A 21,070-nucleotide genomic window follows, 5' to 3' on the forward strand; every position below is an offset into this window, starting at 1 on the left:
CCTTGTCTTATTGTTGCCGCTGTGGCTAAGGAACTTTTCAGCTTCATTATTGTTTCTTTGCTCTTTGGCTAAGTGGAAAGTCTATCTTTGTTTCTTTTAAGATTCTCTCATTTGTGTCTACATAGTACTTGAGTCCCCCTGCTCACCTCCTCCCCTCTATCCATTTCCTCCCCTCCTCTACTTTCCTTTCCCTTCCTCTTCTCTTTTCTCTGCTTTTCTTTTTTTTTTATTCATTTATTATATATAAATACACTGTAGCTGTCTTCAGATACACCAGAAGAGGGCATCGGATCCCATTACAGATGGTTGTGAGCCACCATGTGGTTGCTGGGAATTGAACTCAGGACCTCTGGAAGAGCAGTCGGGTGCTCTTAACTGCTGAGCCATCTCTCCAGCCCTTCTCTGCTTTTCTATCCCCTCCTTCCCACTTTCCCCTCTACTTCTCTCCTCTATTTCTTTAGTTCCCCCCTTTGCTTTGCTTTGCTTTGCTTTCCTTTCCTTTCCTTTCCTTTCTCCTTCCCTCTCTTCAGCATCCTTCCAATTTTCCCCCTCCTTTTTCCTTTCGTTCATTCTTTTCTCTTTCTGAGGATGATCACATACAAGGCTTTCTACATGTCCTTTACACTACCAGCCTTTTAAAATAAATTGTTACAGGAAGTTTTTCATATTTTCCCAAGAGAGTCTAACATAGGAAGACACATTTTCTCATCATTTTCCTTTTTCCTGTAGATGGACTTTTCTATTTTAAACTGTTACTGAAGGTATAAAGAATGGTCCTCTGACAGTCTCACTTATGTTGAGTACCAACTCCTAGCTTAATTTCTATTTCTATAAGGTTTTTGAAACCCCAGCTTCTTGGCTAATGAGCTTGCCAAATGTCCCAAGATAGTTACGGCATCTACATTCCCTTATTCTTTTCTTTCCTTCTCTTCTTTTTTCTTTTTTTTTTCTTTTCATTTTGGGATACTACAGATCAGAATTTTCCTTATTTTTGAAATGCCAGTTGTACAGTTAAGTAGATATTTTATAGAGCGGGGTTATAGTGTTGTCTTTTAGCCCACACTTATTGATTGGTTCATTTAACAGATGAGAAACTAAAACCCTGAGAAACAAGCGATTCATCTAATCATACTGTTGGGGCAACAATTCTGGCTCCCAAACCAAGTTTTCTTCTCTGGGTCACTGTGCTTCATCACTCCTCTGTTTACTAATTATTTCTCCCTCTCTTTTTTAGTCCTATGAGGATCTGGTTCAGCGTCTTGAACCAGTTATAATGGAGCTAGAACGGCAAGAAAATGTACTGGTGATCTGTCACCAGGCTGTCATGCGGTGCCTCCTGGCATACTTCCTGGATAAAAGTTCAGGTAACACCCCCTCTTCATTCTTGGTATGAAGAACTGGATATGATTTGAGATACAATTAGAAGTTTATATGATAGTGGTTAAAAGCAGAATATTTAAACCGAGGATTTTTAGGTTCAAACTTGTAACACATCTGTGCCACACTCAGTAAGTCCTGTTATCCCCCATCAACCTTCTTTCTCAACTAAATAGGGAAGATTAATGGTTAAGTTGAAATAAACATGTTTAAAGCCTAGAATGTATGATGCACTATATAGGCTATATTACCATATTAATATCACTCTTAGCTAATCAGCAGAATCTACATATTGAAAGCCAGCATAAACAGTCTGCTACAGCTTCAGACACTAAGCCAGTATATGTCTGAAGCACATTGGCCTCAGTTGATAGTGAGACCTGTGCTCTTGTTGTAGGAATAATTTCTCCAAGATAGCAATGTCTATAAGTTAATTTTTCAAGTGGTATTTTATCTTTCAAATATATCTAGACCCTATATTTTAAAGCATATATTTGCAGACTTTATATACTGCAACACACACATATATGTGTATATACACATACTGCTTATTTTATGCTGCCATACAAATATATGTAGGCCTCATATACAGTTATATGTATATATGTGTATATATGTGTGTGTGTGTGTGTGAATACACACACTAAGATTTCATATATTTCATATGTATACATACAGACATATATAGCCATACATACATGTATAGACAACATATGCTGCCATACATATGTATGCTCAGAATTCATATACTGCTATATGCATGTATGCAAAGACTACATATACTCCATCTACTTCTTAGGTGGCCTGGCACAATTTTCATACAACAGTCCATTTCTAATGTGGATGCTGGAATGTGGCATTTCCAGGATATTTCGAAGGAGTTTGGAAACCATGTTAAATATTATTTAATGTCTACAATATCCTGAACCCTTGAATCAATTCTGTTATGTTAATTTCAAAGTAAAGAATATATAAAATATGGAATAATCCAATACTGGAATCCAGGGAACTTGAGAAGTTGACATTGGAAAAGTCAGATTCTTTACCTGATCTGGATCCAGTGTCCTCACTTGATATAGGTGATGGAATGTGTGATGTGGTCCTTTCAGTCTTAGAATTCTGATATGTTCGTATCTCTGCTTTTCAGAGCATTTTTTTTTTTGAGATTGTGAGGCAGGCCCCATTTCCGTTGCTCAGATAAGAAAACCAAGGCTCCAAGCAGCAAAGTGACTTTCCCAGATTCATGGGATAGATTAATCCTAGATGAATCCCATTAGAGGCCTTTCCATATAAAATATACACAGGGGTGTTGTAGTTACTTCCTTATGTCTTCATTTCTTAGCCTCTTTCACATAGAGACCATTCTAGCAGCTCATAACTTCCCTGGGAGCAAGGTTACACAGGACTAGGCAGATGGCTTCATCCTCAGTATTCAGAAGAGTGATGGAAGAAAGCCAGAAACTTTATATGAATTAGAATACATACCCACAAAACCACAGAGCTAGGGTACCTTCAGATTGTATTGAATCTAATCTTGTTCTGTAAAAAATAGGGACACTGAGGGACAGAGAGAGAAGAGACCATGACAGAGCTGGCTCAGAGACTTTAGATATGTTCCTTCTCTTCTCTAAATCTGTTTCTTCATATGGAAAGTAAGAGTAGACAGGACCCAGAGCATCATGGGAGATGGTCTCACACACACACACACACACACACACACACACACACACAGAGAGAGAGAGAGAGAGAGAGAGAGAGAGAGAGAGAGAGAGAGAGATTAGCCCAGAGCTTCATTCTGATGATCATCAGTGAGAAGGAAAGAATGAATTTCCAGGAAAATGCCCCCTCCAGATATATCAGGAGGTTGGGAGGATGTTGGCATGCCTTCAATCCTACAATTAACCTAAGAGACAAAAAGTCATTCCAAGTGATGGTGTTCCGGCTAAATACATAAGGTAAGGATATGTATGTATTGCAGCCTGGAGACTGGTGAAGTGGACATAGAGATAAAGTGCCTAGAAAGGTGTGCATCCCCAGACCTCCGAATTCCTCCATGGTGGCAGCTACAGACTGCAGTGGCAGACCATGCATATTGTCTTCAGAGAACCCTAAGTTTGAGGCCCAAGACTGCCACTTCCTAGCCCTAGTATGTTTCCCCTTGAAACCCATTTCCTTATCTATGGAATGAGCCACATCACCCTACCTCTTAGTATGTCTAGCAAGTAGACACACTGGTCTAGACAGGAAATTGTACATTAATGTTCAGAGTCACTGGCTGCATTAATAGTCAATGACAGAAAACTAGTGAGACACATACATACACACACACACACACACACACACACACACACACACACACACACACCACCTGCCTCTACTGTGGAAGTGGCACATAGAAAAGTTTCAGAGTTTTGAGCCCTTGTGGGGTATGGGTCATAGGGGGTCTGCAGAAAGTTGGCACGGGGAAGGAGGTAAGCTTGTCTTCATTTCCTGCTGATTTGGACACTAAAGAGTTAAAACCCCTTACTGGGTACCTAGACATCCCTAGAGATGTACATTCTGTCTGCCTTTCCTAGGCTGTCTTGCCCTGGTTCCCAGGCCACTAGGTTGCTCACTTTTGCCCTCACAAATACCCACTATATAGAATCCTAGGTGTAAATCTGTGCTGGGGCCAAATTAGGAAGCAGAGTAGAAGTAGGGGCACCTAGCAAGCCTGAATGTGGTCCTTCGTCCAGTACTCCATTTCTCACAGCTGCTTCTGCCTGCCTTTCAGATGAGCTGCCCTATCTCAAGTGTCCTCTGCATACTGTGCTCAAACTCACACCTGTGGCTTATGGTAAGTACTGCCACTCATGTAAGGACAGGCACACAGAAATACCTCAGGAGTATGCCTCCAGTGTGCCTCCAGTTTGCTCTCAAGGCTCCTGGATGAGGTTTACTAGGTGACTGGCAGAATGTCCTGGTAAAGGTGGGGCTAGTGACAGTAGGATAACAAGGAAGAACTAGGCTAGTATCCAAATCTGGAGCCTGGCTTTCTGTCCCTGCCTGGGCACTGAGAGTATAGTACATTGTTCTATTTGTGTTAAGGCAGGAGTGTCCCCAACAGAGACCTAAGGAAAATTATAGGTTGAGGTAATATTAAAGGAAGAGCTCAAAGAAAATTCTGGGCAGTTAGACTCTATTGGGGCATTAGTTAACTATGAAAGATACCTAAGGAGGGAAGGGATGGAGTCAAATGAAGTCCAGGGTGTGAACAGGATAAAAGGACCTACCAAAGCCCTGTGATAGGATAGTTTACAGAATGGTGTTCAAGGGGCTACCATTGCCAGCCTCAGGCTCTTCTTCTTCAGGAAGAACTTCCTGGTAATCACACCCCTGATATTGCTCTAATTGTCTTCTGAGTAAACCTTGCCTGGATTTGGGTACCCAGAACTACATCCCAGGCCTCTTCTACCTAGGATGGCTCAGAGGACCCATAGTGCTCTGTCAATCATACAAAGATTTGGTATCACTGTCTCATAGGTCGCAGGAGTTGGGGGAGGTCACAGAGATCATCTTCTCTCATTTCCCCATGTACAAATGAGCAACTGAAGCTGAGAAAACGTATACAAGCAGAGCTGGGAGGATAACTGTTGGCTTTAGGGCTTTGGGGCCTGGATCTTTGCCACACATCCTCCAGCTTATCTGAACTCCCCTGCCTTCAGGGAGATACAATCTGGAGCAGTGCTTCTCAACCAGCTCTAATGCTGTGACCCTCTGAATCATTTCATTTTGCGGTGATCCCCCCAACCTTAACATTATTTTCATTGCTTGTTCCTAACTGTAATGTTGCCATTGTGGATTGGAATGTGAATATCTGATATATAGCAAATCTGCTATGCAACCCCCAAAGGGTTGTTACTCACAGGTTGAGAATAACTGCTCTGGAGAGTATGGACCTGAGTGTGAGCAGTGATGATGGGGAAGGGGAATGTACCTTAGGGGAGACCTGGGCTTATCCTGAGCATTTATAGACATATGAGTTTTTTTCTGTTTGTTTGTTTGTTTTTTTTAGGCTGCAGAGTGGAGTCCATCTACCTGAATGTGGAGGCTGTGAACACACACCGGGACAAGCCTGAGGTAGGTGGGGTGCTCTATACCCAAGATGGCTGTTAACAAAGTACACACTGAAAGCGTTCTCCCTCATGGAAAGGCTGTCTCCAGCCCCAGACATCCCAGGTGTTTCAAATTAGCCAGTACGCAAAAATGGTGAGAACCACAGTCCAGGCCTAGAGAGACTCAGGTCTGTGACAATTCCTACCAAACAAGCCTCAGGCTGATTCCCCAACCATGCCTGAGTAGAGGGCCAAGACCTATGCCCTGCTGAAAGAGGGATGCCCAGCAATAAGGACAAGAAGCAGGGCAGAGAGTGGGACCTTACACTTCCTACTAACCCTGCATTCTCTTCTTAGAATGTGGACATCACCCGTGAAGCTGAGGAAGCCTTGGACACTGTACCTGCCCATTACTGAGCCCTTTTCAAGTGATCAGATTGTCTCTGTTCTCACCCCCTTCCTCCTGTAGGAGCTGCTGCCCTTGTTCTCCTTAAGCAGACTCTGGCTATGGCCTGAGAATGCCCTACCTCCAGTGAAGAAGTCCGTAGCAGCTCCCAAACAGGTCTCAATTCCTAGCCACAACTAAGGCACCTACCTAGTTGTGGATAAAGTTCCTTTTAAATATTCTCTGATAAATAAAGATGTTTATTTCTGCCTATAGGACAGGAAGAGGTTATAAAGCTTCTTTCATTGTTCTTAAGATCTCAATTCTAACCCAACTCTGGTGCTTCTGGTAAAGAATGGGTGGGGACATCTGAGATGGAAGAATCCTTGGGTAGTGCTGAAAGATGGAAAAGATAGGTCCTTGTGAGTTCCTGTTGGTTTTGTTCCTTGACAATCAAGGTGCATGGGGACAGGGTGTGTTCATCATTATACTCAGAAAAGAATCCAGTACTTGGGCTAAGAGCTTTAGTCTCCTCCAGCTCTTGCTACTGTCCTGAGTAATTTCATTGCTTACATTAATGATGGTATCAATACCCTCCCTCCCTGGGCTTTGACTCCCTCACCTTCAATGATTGTCTGATACCATTGCAGCATCTTCTCTCTGGGCTAACTTATTGACTGAAACCTTCCCATTCATTCCAGTCCATAAAGCTCTATTAGCCTTACGACTTAGCAGCAGGCCTCCACACCATAGGCATTCATGCCGTATTTTCTTGATGAACAGCTGTCCTTGTTCCTAAGTATGTTCATTTTGAACCCTCTGTTGTCACCTAGTTCATTAGTTTCTCAATGTTCTTCCATCCCTCACCAACTTGGGCCTCTTCTTCAGCCATTGTCCTTCCTCTAACCATTATTAGCAGGTACCCACATCCCTCTGACAGACTCATAACCTTGCTGCCTTTGCTCTTTAGTATGTTCATCACAACCATTCGGGGAGCTCCAAGCCTTGAGTCATCCACAACTTTCTTCCTCTCTGGGACCTACTAGAATTATAGATCATTGCTTCAAGCAGGTCTATTTATCCATGTCTACAGTTCCCCCGAGCCTGTTCAAAGTCAGGGTCACCCTGTCCACCATTTCACACTTATCTTCCCTACCAATCCCCAGTCTCTCAACTGATTTAGGCCCTACCCTCCATACTAAGTTTTCCTTCCTATCCCAAGAAAATGCCCTCTTGCTCCCATGTCAATTCCTAGTTTCTTCCCTTCTTATCCCTGTATTCTTAGACAATTGCCCCCAAATTAACGTGAGTTTACTTTGTTTGCCCTGTACCTTAGGCTTCCCCCTTCCATATCTTTGCTCAAGCTATTATTCCTTGGCCTGCCACACTTTCCCAGAGCTGACTCTGAGAATTGCCTGCCTTTTAGCTGGAGCCCCATGGTTCCCAAAAAGCAAGTTGAACTCTAGCTGTTCTATGAACCCGAAACATCGCATCCAGCCATATTAAAGGACAGAATAAACTCAGCTTCCTTTGGCAAATTTAATGTAACTCTGATACCAAAATAGGACAACAACACAGGAAGCAACACAAAGCAGGAACAGCAGATTTTTCAGTGTTTCACTCAGCTGATGGGTAATAGTGCTTAGGCTGCTGTGTGGACAACAATTCCAAAGCCGCACATTGGCTCCGTAGGAAGTACTGCTGCGGTTAGCGTTATCCGTAAACGGGGAACAAGCCTGCAAAACAAAGCCAAATACCCAGAAACACATTAGCACAAGGCCCATTTCCTCCTCTTTCCTTTCTCGTCTTCTTCTCACTTGGCCCCCTCCTATCTTAGGGTTTCCTCTAGTATCTCCCAGCAATTATACCTATCCCCATGGATTCTGGCTATAGGAATATTGTAGTTACCTGAAACTTTACTAGCCGTAAGAGAAGCCACAGGAACCCAGGCCATTGGCTCCACCACCAAAGCCAGTACCGGTGCTTGGTGGTCCACCGCCGAATCCAGCATTGGTGCTCAGTCCACCACCAAAGCCAGTGCTGGTGCTTGGTGGTCCACCGCCGAATGCAGCACTGGTGCTCAGTCCACCACCAAAGCCAGTGCTGGTGTTTGGTCCACCGCCGAATCCAGCATTGGTGTTCAGTCCACTACCAAAGCCAGCTACAGTGCTTGGTCCTCCAAAGCCACCTGCAGTGCTTGGTCCACCAAAGCCAGGTCCTGTACTTGGTCCACCACTGAAGCCACCAGTGCTTGGTCCACTGCAGAAGCCAGCACCAGTGCTTGGTCCACCACTAAAGCCAACAATAGAACTGGGTCCATTACTAAAGCTGGAGCCGGTGTTGGGTTCACCAGTAAAGCCACTACTGGTGTTGGAATCACCGCCAAAGCCAATGATGGTATTCAGTCCTCTGTCGAAGCTGGCATTAGGCCCACTGCCAAAGCCATTGCCAGTGCTAAGGCTTACACTAAAGCCTGCACCAGTGCCAAGTGTGCCACTGAAACCAGTATTGGTACCCAGGTCACCAGCAAAGCCATCACTAGTGACCAGTCCACCACCAAAGCCGGTGCTGCTGCCCAGTCCATCACCAAAGCCAGCGCCAGTGCCCAGTTCACCACCAAAATCAGTGTTAGTGTTTAGTCCACCATTGAAGCCAGCACTGGTACCCAGTCCTCCATTGAAGTCAGCATTATGACTTAGTCCGCCACCGAAATCTGTGCTGGTGCCTAGTCCACCGCTAAAGCCAGGGCTGGTGCCCAGGCCACCACTGAAGCTAGCACTGGGGCCTAAGCTTCCACCAAAGCCAGTGCTGGTACCTAGGCTGCTGCCAAAGCCAGCACTGGTGCCCAACCCATTTCCAAAGCCAGCACTGGTACTTAGCCCATTCCCAAAACTGAAAATGGCACTGGTGCTGTGCCCCTCACTGTAATTGGCACTGGTAGCACCACTAAAGCAGGAGTTGGTGCTGGAAGAGCCTCCAAAGCATAGGTTGGTGTTAGATGCACTGCCAAAACAGAGACTGGTGCTGGGTGCTCCACCAAAACAGAGGTTAGTGCTATGAGAGCCACCAAAGCTAACACTGGTACTGGGAGCACTGCCAAAGCTAATGCTGTTGCTGTGGGTACTACCGAAGTCAGTGGTACTAAGTGTGCCACCAAAGCCAACACTGGTACTGAACGCACCACCAAAGTCAGGGCTATTGCTGAGTGCACCACCAAAGCTGGCACTGGTACTAATTGCTCCACCAAAGCCAGCACTGTTATTCAGTGCACCACCAAAGCTGGCACTCGTACTGATGGCACCGCCAAAGCCAGCACTGTTATTCAGTGCACCACCAAAGCTGGCACTGGTACTAATTGCTCCACCAAAGCCAGCACTGTTATTCAGTGCACCACCAAAGCTGGCACTTGTACTGATGGCACCGCCAAAGCCAGCATTGTTATTCAGTGTGCCACCAAAGCTGGCACTTGTACTGATGGCACCGCCAAAGCCAGCATTGTTATTCAGTGCGCCACCAAAGCTGGCACTGGTGCTGATGGCACCGCCAAAGCCAGCATTGTTATTCAGTGCGCCACCAAAGCTGGCACTGGTGCTCATGGTGCCGCCAAAGCCAGCACTGTTATTCAGTGCGCCACCAAAGCTGGCACTGGTGCTGATGGCACCACCAAAGCCAGCACTGTTATTCAGTGCGCCACCAAAGCTGGCACTGGTGCTGATGGCACCGCCAAAGCCAGCACTGTTATTCAGTGCGCCACCGAAGCTGGCACTGGTGCTGATGGCACCGCCAAAGCCAGCACTGTTATTCAGTGCGCCACCAAAGCTGGCACTGGTGCTGATGGCACCGCCAAAACCAGCACTGCCATTGAGTACACCACCAAAGCTGGCACTGGTGCTGATGGCACCGCCAAAGCCAGCACTGCCATTGAGTACACCACCAAAGCTGGCACTGGTGCTTAGTGCACTGCCAAAGCCAGAACTGGTGCTGATGGCACTACCAAAGCTGGCACTGCTGTTGAGTGCACCACTAAAGCCAGTACTTATGGCACCACCAAAGCTGGCACTGCTGTTGACTGCACTGCCAAAGACAGTGCTGGTGCTGATGCCACCGCCAAAGCTGGTACTGCTGTTGAGTGTACCACCAAAGCCAGTACCACTGGCACCAGAAGAGCCACCAAAGCTTACACTAGTGCTTAGTGTGCCACCAAAGTCAGAGCTGGTGCTAGAAGAGGCACCAAAGGACACACTGGTGCTGAGTGTACCACCAAAACCAGTATTGGTGCTAGGAGAACCACCAAAGGAGATACTGGTACTGAGCGTGCCTCCAAAGCCAGTGCCAGAGTAGGGAGAACTACCAAAGCAGACGCTGGTGCTAAGTGTGCCTCCAAAGCCAGTGGTGGTGCTAAGTGCACCACTGAAGACAGTGCTTGTAGTTGGTGCACTGCCGAAGCTGGTGCTTGTGCTGAGTGCACCACTAAAGCCAGCTACAGTACTGCCGAGTGTGCCTCCAAAGCCACAGCTGGCTCCACCATTGAAACTGGCACTGGTACAAGGTGCACCGCCAAAGCTAATACTGGCTCCACCACTGAAACTGGTACTGGTGGTAGGAGCGCCGCCAAAGCTAATGCTGGATCCACCACTGAAACTACTACCAATGCTGGGTGCCCCACCAAAGCTAATGCTGGCTGTGCTGCTGAAGCTGGTGCTGGTGCTTGGTGCACCACCAAAGCTAATGCTAGCTGTGCTGCTGAAGCTGGTACTGGTGCTCGGTGCACCGCCAAAGCTAATGCTGGCTGTGCTGCTAAAGCTGGTGCTAGTGCTCGGTGCACCGCCAAAGCTAATGCTCGCTGTGTTACAGAAAGTGGCACTAGTACTGGGTGTGCCACTGAAGCTAATGCTGGTTCCGCCATTGAAACTGGTGCTAGTGCTGGGCGCACCACCAAAGCTAATGCTCGCTGCACTGCTGAAGTTGGCAGAGGTGTTGGGTACACTCCCAAAAGTAATGCCATTTCTGCCCCCAAAGCCACCATTGGGGTTGGATATGCCACCAAAGCCACCACTGGGATTAGTTATACCACCAAAGCTAATACTAGCACCATCATTGAAGCTATTTCTGGTACTAGCTCCCTGGTTGAAGTTGACATTAGTGGCGGGATCTGCATTTTCTTGGGCTCTGGATTCAATTTCAAAGGAAAATCTGCTCCAGGCCTGTGCATCATCACCCAACTCTTCCCTTGTTAGGCAGTCAATATCCATGTCATCCCAATTCCAGGGCCCAGCCACAGCTTCCTCTCCAATCCCCATTTGGGCTCTTGCCTCAGCCCTGGCCTCAGCCTCAGCCACAGCCACAGCTGCAGCCTGAACGTCCATCTCAACTGCCTCGCGGTACTGAGCAGCCCAGTCTTTGGGATCTTTCTTCTGTACCTAAAATGGAAATTATAATTATTAGAAGAAAAAGAACCCTGAGAGTTATGTGTGAAGCACTCATTATGGGATCCATACAGAACTAATAGTGGTAAATAAAAAATTTCTAGTGTTCTGATGGGTCAGTCTGGATTTCAAACTACATCTCTGATAACTTAGGAACTCAAGTTATGTCCTTGGACAAGTTTTTTCACAGAGCCCAAATGTTCTTGTTTGTAATATGGGAAATGATAAGAAAGTTATAGATTTGAGTTTTGGGGAAACCCAAAATTTTTATGTTGAATATTAAACCACTAATCATGGCTGTATTTGCAGACAGAGCTTTTTATGAGTATAACTTCAGTGTTGAGCATAACAAATTCTGTGCCTTAAGCCATCCAGTTATTAACATTTTATAATAGCAGTCTGAACTGACTAGTATAATATATAAAAAATAACCAGACAATGAAAGATATGTATCTTCCGGTGTTTGGAATATAGATGAGGCTTTATGTGTCTATATACAAACTATTTGTTGCCCCATACCTGTCTACTACTGCACAGAGCCTGCCTCAGCTACAAGCATCCCATTCCATTAACATGCCAAGCTCAAGAACTTCATTACCTTGCATGCAAATTTCAGGACTTTCATCTTGCTAGTCTCATGGTAAGAGCGTAGGCCCCAGAAGAATTCATACTCAGGTGGTCTGCTGTTGGGGACCCTCTTGTATTCCAGATATCTTAGAGGAAGGAAATGAAACTTGATTCTAAACAAGCAAAACTATTATTTAAGCACTAGGCCTCAGATGAAGCAATCCCCTCTAAACAAACACCCTGGGGAATTTTTTCAAGGCCTTTAGACCCAGACTCATTCCCATACATGATTCCGTGCAAAGTAGTTATTGGTGATACTTACACCGGACACAATGCCACAGATAGGTTTTATCTCCGATGAAAACTTACCCCAGATTCTGTGGATATGCTCTTAATAAATTGGCCTTTCTTGGGCCCCTGCTCTGAGTATACCCCATTGTACCGGTCCAAATACAGCTTGACTACAAGAATTTTGAATAGTACTCAGGTCTATACAGAGTGCCCTTCTGTCTATAAAGGGTGTAAGAAAGGCACTAAGTACTTTTGAACCAGAGCACTTGAGAGCTACACAGGGTCTTGAACACTACTTACTTCTGCTTCACAAATTCATCTGTGATGAGTTTTCTCACTTCTCCAAAGAGTGAATGTCTTACCCTAGCAAAGAAAAAAAAATGAGCAGTGAATACAGATCAGAACTACTCAAATGAAAGCAGAGGTTTTCCCAACATATAGTCCATGGCGGTCTCAACCAGGTGAAGAGAATAGTGAGCATATGGCCACTAGAAGAAAACAGTAGAGGCCTGATGGCACTTTGTCAGGGATGCCCGAAGGTCCACCTTATACCTCATTTCAGAACAGACAGAAGACATAAAGGAGAAAAGAAGCAGAGTTCAGAACCACTTTGTCATTCAGCCAGGTAAGAAACCCGCCATCCCTGCCCCACACATGCTCCACCAGACCACCAGGCTGATGTAATCCTGGGACCGTCCTCTCTTGCCAAAAGACAACATGGACAGCAAGCGCTGAGAGAGCCCAATCATACCCAGGGCGCAGCCCCAACTTGCGCAGCACCTCCCAGATGACAGCTGCAAGAGGAGGCAAGAAGGAGACAAGGACAGAAAATGAGCATCTGGAATTCAGGCAACAGCCACCTATTCAACTGCATGCCCAGCCACTCACCCTCACTGGCCTTGTTGCCATTCATGAAAATGACACTCAGAATCACCATGAGGAGACCCAACTTAGGTGTGTCCTTGGTCCTATGAGAATAACAGGACATAGAGAAAATTTACGTTCATGAGCCATCACCTGTAGGGCAATTTGTTGGGCCAGCCTCTCCTACATTCCGCAGATAGAGAATTCAGCCTACTCTATGGTTCCAGCTATCTGTGACCCAAGGCAAGATGCGTGTACTCTTGAGCCAAGCTCTCCATGCACCAAAATGGGAAACCACATGCTACTCCTACCTAGGGTTAGAAGGACACGGAAGAATGCCTGTCAACCCAGGAACGTGAACACTCTGTCAATGGATGTCTTGTCTTTCTCTCCCAAAGTCCCAAACACCCCTGAGAGTTCTCCATGGAACTCCAGTGACATTCCTGCTCTCAAGCATCGTGGTCCTCCCCAGGAATCCCTCCCTCCTTTGAGAGTCATCCTTCCACAGCCAGGCCAGCACTTGGTAGAAGACAGAAGTAACAACAGGCTGATTTCCTGGAGGCTTGCTGGAGAGAGAGCCCCCTGGCGGCAGTAATGCCCCACCCCAGGCTCTGAAACCTTTCTCTCAGTCTAGCAAGGAAGGCTATTACCCACAGGGATCCAGCCATGTGCGGGAGCTGGAACAGGAGCGTTTAGGCCATTTAGGCCCTCTTTCCTGAGCTTCTAATAGGCCATGGAGAGAGGGATGGATGGATAGAAGCAGAAGTCCCTTCCCACCCTAGCACTTTCCCAGCTTACGTTCCCAGGATGCCTGCAGAGGACTCCTGAGTGCTGATAAGAATATACAAGCTACTTTGCTTATCAATTTCCTTCAGATTGACTCGAAACATCTGCCAAGTAAAAAAATAGCCTGTGAATTCTCAAAATATATCTTAGGTATCAGTTAGCATGTTGAACATTGTGCAGATTGTTGTACACCTAAGTAAGGCCTTCAGTACAAAGCACACATTAAAGTTGCAACAAACATAAGATAGATATCTACGACATCTTTATAATCAGTAAGCATCTGCAATGCATGAGATGGAGTATCCAGCAGCAGACAGAAGTTTGAACTAAGCTGCACAGCTTTAGTACTAGGTGTGTTTCCACCACTGACTTGCTGTGTGGTCAGTGGCCACCCCTCCCTGGCCACCATGTGCTCATCTCCACAGTGATGAGGACGTAGTAGGTCGCTGCTTCCCTCCACAAGGGTGATCATATACCTTTCTTCTGTTTAAAGCTTCCCCGGTGCGCCCATCCCCCAGGGCTGCCCCTTCCTTCACCTTCTCCAGAGCATAACTTGCTCGTTCAAGGATTTCTGGGAAATACTCATCATATTCTTGGATGACGTCCTTCAGCATGTCTACAAGGAGAAGACAGAAGATGCTAAAACATACAGAGGTCAGATGGCTGTTGTATTTTTTTTCCAGCCCTGTGTGGTCAGGGAAGCTCTGGTGAAATATGACTGTGGCAGCCAGGATGGTGTGAGAGGAGGTTATGGATGTAAACGGTTACCCACAGGTCATGGGGACAGAGAATAGTGATGACGAGAGCTCAAAATGGTTACCTACCTGAGCGTTTGATTGGAATCTTTGTCTGGTCTTTAACCAACAGGTATTTCACCAACTTGTTTGCCTAGAAAAGGAGAGTTAGGGAGGTTTCAATCCAGTGGCAGAACACTTGGAAGAATGTCAGAGAATGAAGAGAAGGAAAAACAGGACTTTGACAAATTGGATCCTTACCTTTTCCTGCAAAATGGCCACATCTCGGGGTGGCGGAGGCCTCCGGCTCCATGGGATTCTCCTGTAATTATTCCCAGTTCTTTCTTCTCCATTGGGATGTTTAGACTTTATCAATGAAAAGGAAAAAAATGCCTATAGTTACCAAATGAAAGAGTGCTGTTTCTTCTGGAGTCTGGAGGGCCTAGACCCTCCTCTACAGAGGGGCATGAGCCTAACAATGGCTACCCTGACCCTCAGGCTTTTCTTTAACTGGCTTCTAAATAACAGTTTGTCACCTCCCAGTGTACAAGCCTTCCAAGGACATGGCCTGGACTTTCTCCTTTTTCTTTAGCTACCAGCATACTGTGCGTTCAATAGATCACTTAATTGTGGGACTTTGTTTTGGGGACTTACAGTCCCGAGTTAGAGCTCTTTTCAAGAAATACACGTATAGTCTAGGTAAATGTATTTGAAACAAGAGGCTGGCACATGCTTAAACACATTAAGTAAATACAAAGTGAGACACAAATAGGTCTTGACTAAGTACACAAACATATTTCCCTACCAATCTACAAACTACTGAAGGAAACAAAAATGGATCACATTCTTCTCAACATATCATATATCCTCTATGAACACAAGATATGAACCTACAATAGCAATCAGAAAGTAGCACAAAGTTAAGGATAAAGTCACAGATCTCACCTTCCGGTTCCTCTTGCTCCGGGTTCTGGTGGTGGGCTCTAAACTCAAATGAGCCAGATAGTCATCTGCCAAGGCCTGGACAGCAGCAGCAACCTGAGTCTCCAGGGCACTTATGCTGGCCTGAGAGGCCTGACCTCCTTGGTCAGCGATATGAGCCTGGCCTTCAGTTGCCCGAGTCTTAGTGGCAGCCTTTCGAGCCCTAGACCCTCTCTTGATCCGTACAGTGACTGATAGGGCATGGTTTGTGACCATTTGAATGGCAGGTGGAGCCTCAGAGAGCTCAGCAGCAGAATTTGAGCCTTTATTGGTAACCTTCTTCCCCTTGGGTTTTTTGGGCCTTAGAACTACAGCTGAGGTCTCAATCTGTCTGCTAGATGCCTCAATGGCATTTGAGGCCTCTACATATTCAGTGTCAGTATTTGCAGTCTTAGCAGTTGTTCTTTTTCCTTTGGAAGTTTTCTTACTTCGGACAGTGGCTGCTGTAGCCTGGACACTACCTGTCTCCTTGGCAGCTTGGCCTTGGGTAGTGGCTGTGTGGGTGGCAGTCGAAGCCAGTGAGATCTCAGTGGCACTAGGCACAGTCTTATTGGCAGCCTTCTTTGCCTTAGAAGATTTCTTGGGTTTGCTGACAGCTAAGGCCAGGGAATTAGCTGACTCATTGGCAATTGGAGACTGGCTAGTCGATGCAGTAACTGGCAGGTTTAGGCCCTGTAATGGTGACTTGAGCTGTGGAGTGACATCCTCACTGGCAGTTAGGGATACCTTGGGGGGAACTCTCTTTGTCTTGGCTTTCTTGGTCTGAGCAGTAACTGAAGCCTGGATACTAGGTGCTTCAGTAGCAGCTGAAGCCTGGCTAATCTGGGTGAACATTGGTAGGTTTAAAGCCTGCAAAGTTACTTTAGGTTTGTTGCTAGCATTATCATTGGCAGGTGGGACTGGAGGGGAGGTGGGTGTGGTCTTAGCAATAGGCTTAATAGAAGTCTTCTTGGTCTTGTTTTTCTTAGGTCGGCTGGCAATCGGTGGGTCCTTAGTTGCTGACAACAGGGTATGCATCAGCAGGGCGTTGTCCTTTTCTGTGTTCTCTGTCTGTGCATCTGGAGAGAAAGGAAGCCCTAGGCTCCCAGGGGGAGGCAGAGGGCCCTACATACTTAGGATTATGATCTTATGGGCCACCCTGCCTCCCTACAACCACCCTTCTCTACAGTTGCCCCCTCTCCTAAGCAATTTCATTGAAAGGGGTTGGAGAAAGGGGCAGGAAGCAGAAGCTAGTCAGGTGAGTTTCCTCTTCCCTGCACCATGTAAAGGAAGACCAAGACAGGTAAGGTAGGGAATGAAGGAACTACACAGTGTTAATAGGCTCCACAGTGGTAAATAAATTGAGGGCACGACAGACAGCCTGGTAAGAATGCAGAGATGTCTCACCTGGAATGCGGGCACCCGATAACCATAGTCATTTCTTCTATCCATCTTTCTGAAAGGCTAATAGCTGAGCCTGAAAGAAATTGGCCTGAGTTAGAGAATAGGGGGATGTAGAGGGGGGAGATTCATCAGAACTCTTGTTCAATCTTAAGGGTGAAAGAATTTGCCTAATTTGGGGCCCCAAATCTTTCTCCGTTCGCCTACCTAGAAGCCCAGGACATGTGGTTTCTGAGTGCCAGTATCTTTCCCTTCCAAGATGGCAAATTAGTTCTACGACCTACACCTTAATACCCTCTATCACACTGCAACCTGACAGTGCGCATGCACACTGAATAAGAGAGGCACGCGTATACACACACACACACACACACAAACACACGCGCGCACCCGCGCGCACACATACACACCCCCGCGCGCGCATGATAACAGGTTTTCCAAATGCCCCTGGTCCTCAAGGCACTCAGTACGCATGCGCTATATTGGACAGGACCATCTCTAGCCATCTCATTTCCACTTATGTCCCCAGCTCTCAGAGCTACAGAACATCTCGGTCCCAACGCGCCTCCTCCCACATAATTTCTCAGCCCCCCCCCCCTCCAGAACATCTCGGTACCACCGCCTCCTCCTCCCACATCATTGCTCAGTCCCTCTCCGGCTCTGCAGGGCCTCTTCGCACCGCCCCCTCCTACCACCACTCCCGCCCCCGTTCCTGTGCGGCCGCGCCAACCGTCAGCCACTCACCCAGGCTGTGGTTCCGCAGTCCTCCGCACCTCCCACCCCTCTGCAAGCCCCCTCCCCCCCGCGCCGCAGTCGCCTTCGCCAACACTGCGCCCCCCCCCCCCCCGGTCCACGTCTGCAAGAGCCCTGCCCCGCCCTTTCTGCATTGATACCCCACCCTCAAATCCAACAGGAATACCCCTCCGTGATTCCCAGCTCCTTAACTACCAGGTCATCCCCCTCTTTCAAAGCAGTGCTAACCGGATCCTAGCCCGCCTTTTCTCCCTTCCAAGCCTGGTCCTTTGGCCGTTTAAAGAGGATTCTGTCGTTCCTTTCTTGCTCCAGATTCGATTCATCCTTTCCAGAGCCCATAACGGGGTCCAGCCCCCTTTCTTCAGCTTGATCCGAGTGCCTTACCTACCTCCTGAACTCGACCCCCCTCCCTTTTAGCTACAGCCAGAACGTTTTCTAGATGTTTCTTTTCCACCAATCCAACCCAGGTCTGCATCCCTTCTTTCCATCCCCAAACTGAGTGCAGACTTTCCCGTAGCCCAGAGATTCCGCCCCCGCCTTTACCCAGTGAGACTTGAGTCCAGGCACCACTAAACCCACCACAACGAAACCGCTAAATCCTGAATCCAGCTAGGTTCTTATCAAACCTTAATGTTGCGTGAAGCTGGTCACCCCGAAGCCGCGGCTTTGAAGCCCCTCACGGGGTCTTCCTCAAAGCTGGCTACCTCAGCTCACCTCGTCCTCGTGAGCCGAGAGGACGTCTGCTCTCTCCAAGCCTCTCCTCAGGTCTGAGCTTGTAACCCGCCCCCCCTGGCCGGAAGTGGTCCTGCCTCTTTCCGCCTCCAGAGGGGGGTCTCCGTCCCTACCGGCCCGCCCCACCCCCTCCCTGCTTATCCGCCTTCTCAGTCTCCTCAGTGTGGCGCATCTGTTTACTACCTCTTGTTCAGCATTCACACCTATTCTCCATTTCATTTCTCTATTCCCCACTCCATGTCCCTATTTCTATTTGATTTTTCAGTTTCTCCTGAAGACAATGACCTCAGAGCTCCCATGCCTGTCCCGACAACACTAATTCCATGGCGTGATACACTGTAAGAACAGAGGATTATGTCACATTCATTACTGCCTCTCAAATATGACTCGATTAAGATAGAGGCGCTAAATATTAAAGGGATGTTCTCAAATAATTCATGTGTTTAAATAATACATATACACACATATATACAGTATATATATATATATACAGTATATATATATATATAAACGGTAGATGTAAGAAAAATCAATTAGAGCCTGTTAGATGGCTCAGCGGCAAAAGCACTCGCCACCAAGCCTGAGGACATGAATTCTGTTCCCTGGACCCACATGGCGGAGGGAGAAAACCTACTCCCACAGGTTGTCTTCACAACTCTGCTTGCACACAAACACATATGTGCATGCACATACGCTTTATTACAAATAAAAATCCCTCCATACTTCTATTTATCTCAAAATAATTTCACTGATTCCTTTTTAAAAAGCAAATTATTTGAAAACTACGGGAGTAGGCATTTAACAAACCACTAATATAATTCCAACACTATTTGCGAGGGAGATGTTGAAGGGTCTTGAGTTCAAGTACAGCATTCTACAGTGAGACGTTATATTAAAAATCATATGTAATATGCATATATATACAAATATACATATATGTCTTTTTTTTCTCATGTTCTTTTCCTGATGAACTGAGCAAGAATTTAGGCTGTGTCTTGTGATGTAGCACACTACTCTCCAGTGCAGGAAACATTTTGTGCCATTCATTTTTTTCATTCAATTATGTCAAACTGAGTAGAGGTCAGTATGTCAGATTGGAAAAGTCAAAAGCTAAAATGAGACATTATAAAAAAGAATGACATTATACATACACTTGGTGTTTAATCCCAGCACTCAGGAAGAAGAAACAGGCAGATCTTATGAGTTCAGAGGCCAGCCAAGGCTACATGTAAGTGAGGTCTTGTATCAAGAAAACAAAACAACAAAAGATTATATAATAAGAGACAATTCAGGAGGACCATATAAGAATTGCAAATATGGGGTTGGGGATTTAGCTCAGTGGTAGAGCGCTTGCCTAGCAGGCACAAGGCCCTGGGTTCGGTCCCCAGCTCCGAAAAGAAAAAAGAAAAAAATTGCAAATATATATGAATCCAACTTTGAAGCACTAGATGCAATGTTAATAATGAATGGGGGGATAGAGCACAATAAAACAATAGTAAAGGACTTCAATACCCATCTTTCAATAATGTAGGGAATATCTGGATGGAAAATCAGTAAAGAAAGGTTGGACTTGAGTGTTACTTTAGACCAGATGAATTTAACTGACATCTACAGAACATTTCAGCCAGTAGCTGCAGTACACACATTTTTCTCAAGTCTACAGACAGCATTTTCCAGCACACATCCTAAGTAGGACCACAAAACAACTCTTAACAAACCTAAGTAGAATATTCATCAAAACCCATAGAACTGTATGTCACTAAATAGGGACTTTAATATCCAAATAAATAAATAAATAAATAAATAAATAAATAAATAAATAATAACCACAGTGTATAAGTGATCTTTGATGTAATAAAATCTGTGACAATTATCCAACTTCATTACATAAGTATCCTGCAATTATACATTTTATGGTAAAGAATGGACAAAGAACTGAATATTGACAGCACCTAAGTAATGTTGTAAACGGTGAACAGGAGCAGTTTACCTTAACATATTTTGATGATTGATTGAATGGAAACTAAAATCAAAGAAAACCCTATAAATATACTGTCCTGTAGGTAGTACATTTCTTTTCTTTTTCCTTTTTGTTCTTATTGAAAATGAATTTTTTCTCATAAAATATAACCTGATTATAGTTTCCCCTCCCTCTACCTGGTTCCTCCTGACCTTTCTTCTCCTCCAGATTCTCTGCCTTTCTGTCTGTCTTAAAAAAAAATTAAAAAAAAAAACAGACTTTTAAGCGACAATAACCAAACACGACAAAATAAAATATAGAAAGCTAAAACAAAAACCATCACATTGAAGTTGGCTACAGCAACCCAACAGGGGGGAAAAGACTCCCAATTGGATACACAAGAATCAGAGACCCACTGGTCCTCACAGTCAAGAGTCCCATAAAAATACTAAGCTGAAAGCTATCACATATAGGCAGATGCCCTGGTGCAGACCCATGTGGACCCTGTGCTTGCTGCTTCAGTTTCTGTGAGTTTATATGACCCATGCTCATTTGATTCAGAGAACCTTGTTCTTCTGGTGTACTCCATCCCCTCTAGCTCTCATACTCTTTCTGCCTCCTCTTTTATGGAGTTTCCTAAACCCAAAGGGGAGAGATTAGATGCAGACATCCAACTTAGACTCTCTCCATGTAATGTCTGGCTGTGGGTCTATGCATCTGTTCCCATCTATGAGTATATC

At 45.8% G+C, this 21,070-nt stretch overlaps 2 protein-coding genes across 11 annotated transcripts in view; one reads left to right on the forward strand and one right to left on the reverse strand.

The window, feature by feature from the left end:
• The window catches only part of Pfkfb1 (6-phosphofructo-2-kinase/fructose-2,6-biphosphatase 1), a 53,666-nt gene extending 47,532 nt beyond the window's left edge, over positions 1 to 6,134 (forward strand). For 5 of the 8 annotated variants that reach the window (NM_001435552.1, NM_001271063.1, NM_001271064.1 and 2 more), the window contains 4 exon segments: positions 1,235 to 1,364; positions 4,151 to 4,213; positions 5,432 to 5,496; positions 5,829 to 6,130. In NM_001435552.1, the coding sequence (NP_001422481.1) occupies positions 1,235 to 1,364; positions 4,151 to 4,213; positions 5,432 to 5,496; positions 5,829 to 5,888 (318 nt within the window). In that variant the 3' untranslated portion in view covers positions 5,889 to 6,130. 8 annotated transcript variants of the gene reach the window in all.
• Positions 6,135 to 7,381: 1,247 nt separating this feature from the next.
• Positions 7,382 to 18,407, reverse strand: Tro (trophinin). Of its 3 annotated transcripts, none has more exon segments than NM_001427428.1 (13): positions 7,382 to 7,592; positions 7,765 to 11,276; positions 11,881 to 11,995; positions 12,441 to 12,503; positions 12,892 to 12,934; positions 13,029 to 13,108; positions 13,803 to 13,894; positions 14,327 to 14,406; positions 14,615 to 14,678; positions 14,786 to 14,890; positions 15,470 to 16,609; positions 16,892 to 16,961; positions 18,353 to 18,407. In NM_001427428.1, coding segments are annotated over 11 exon segments (5,328 nt in total). In that variant the 5' UTR covers positions 16,937 to 16,961; positions 18,353 to 18,407; the 3' UTR covers positions 7,382 to 7,592; positions 7,765 to 7,775.
• Positions 18,408 to 21,070: the final 2,663 nt, after the last annotated feature.

This window comes from Rattus norvegicus, chromosome X (assembly GCF_021556685.1).
Source record: "Rattus norvegicus strain SHRSP/BbbUtx chromosome X, alternate assembly SHRSP_T2T, whole genome shotgun sequence".
Lineage (NCBI taxonomy): Eukaryota > Metazoa > Chordata > Mammalia > Rodentia > Muridae > Rattus > Rattus norvegicus.

Coding starts and splice junctions, on each gene's coding strand:
- Tro (XM_087598893.1), bottom strand. CDS start 16,936: ATGGATAGAAGAAATGACTATGGTTATCGGGTGCCCGCATTCCAG. Junction 13,895..14,326: donor CAAGTTATGCTCTGGAGAAG/GTGAAGGAAGGG, acceptor TTTACTTGGCAG/ATGTTTCGAGTCAATCTGAA. Junction 12,504..12,891: donor AAGTTGGGGCTGCGCCCTGG/GTATGATTGGGC, acceptor TTTCTTTGCTAG/GGTAAGACATTCACTCTTTG.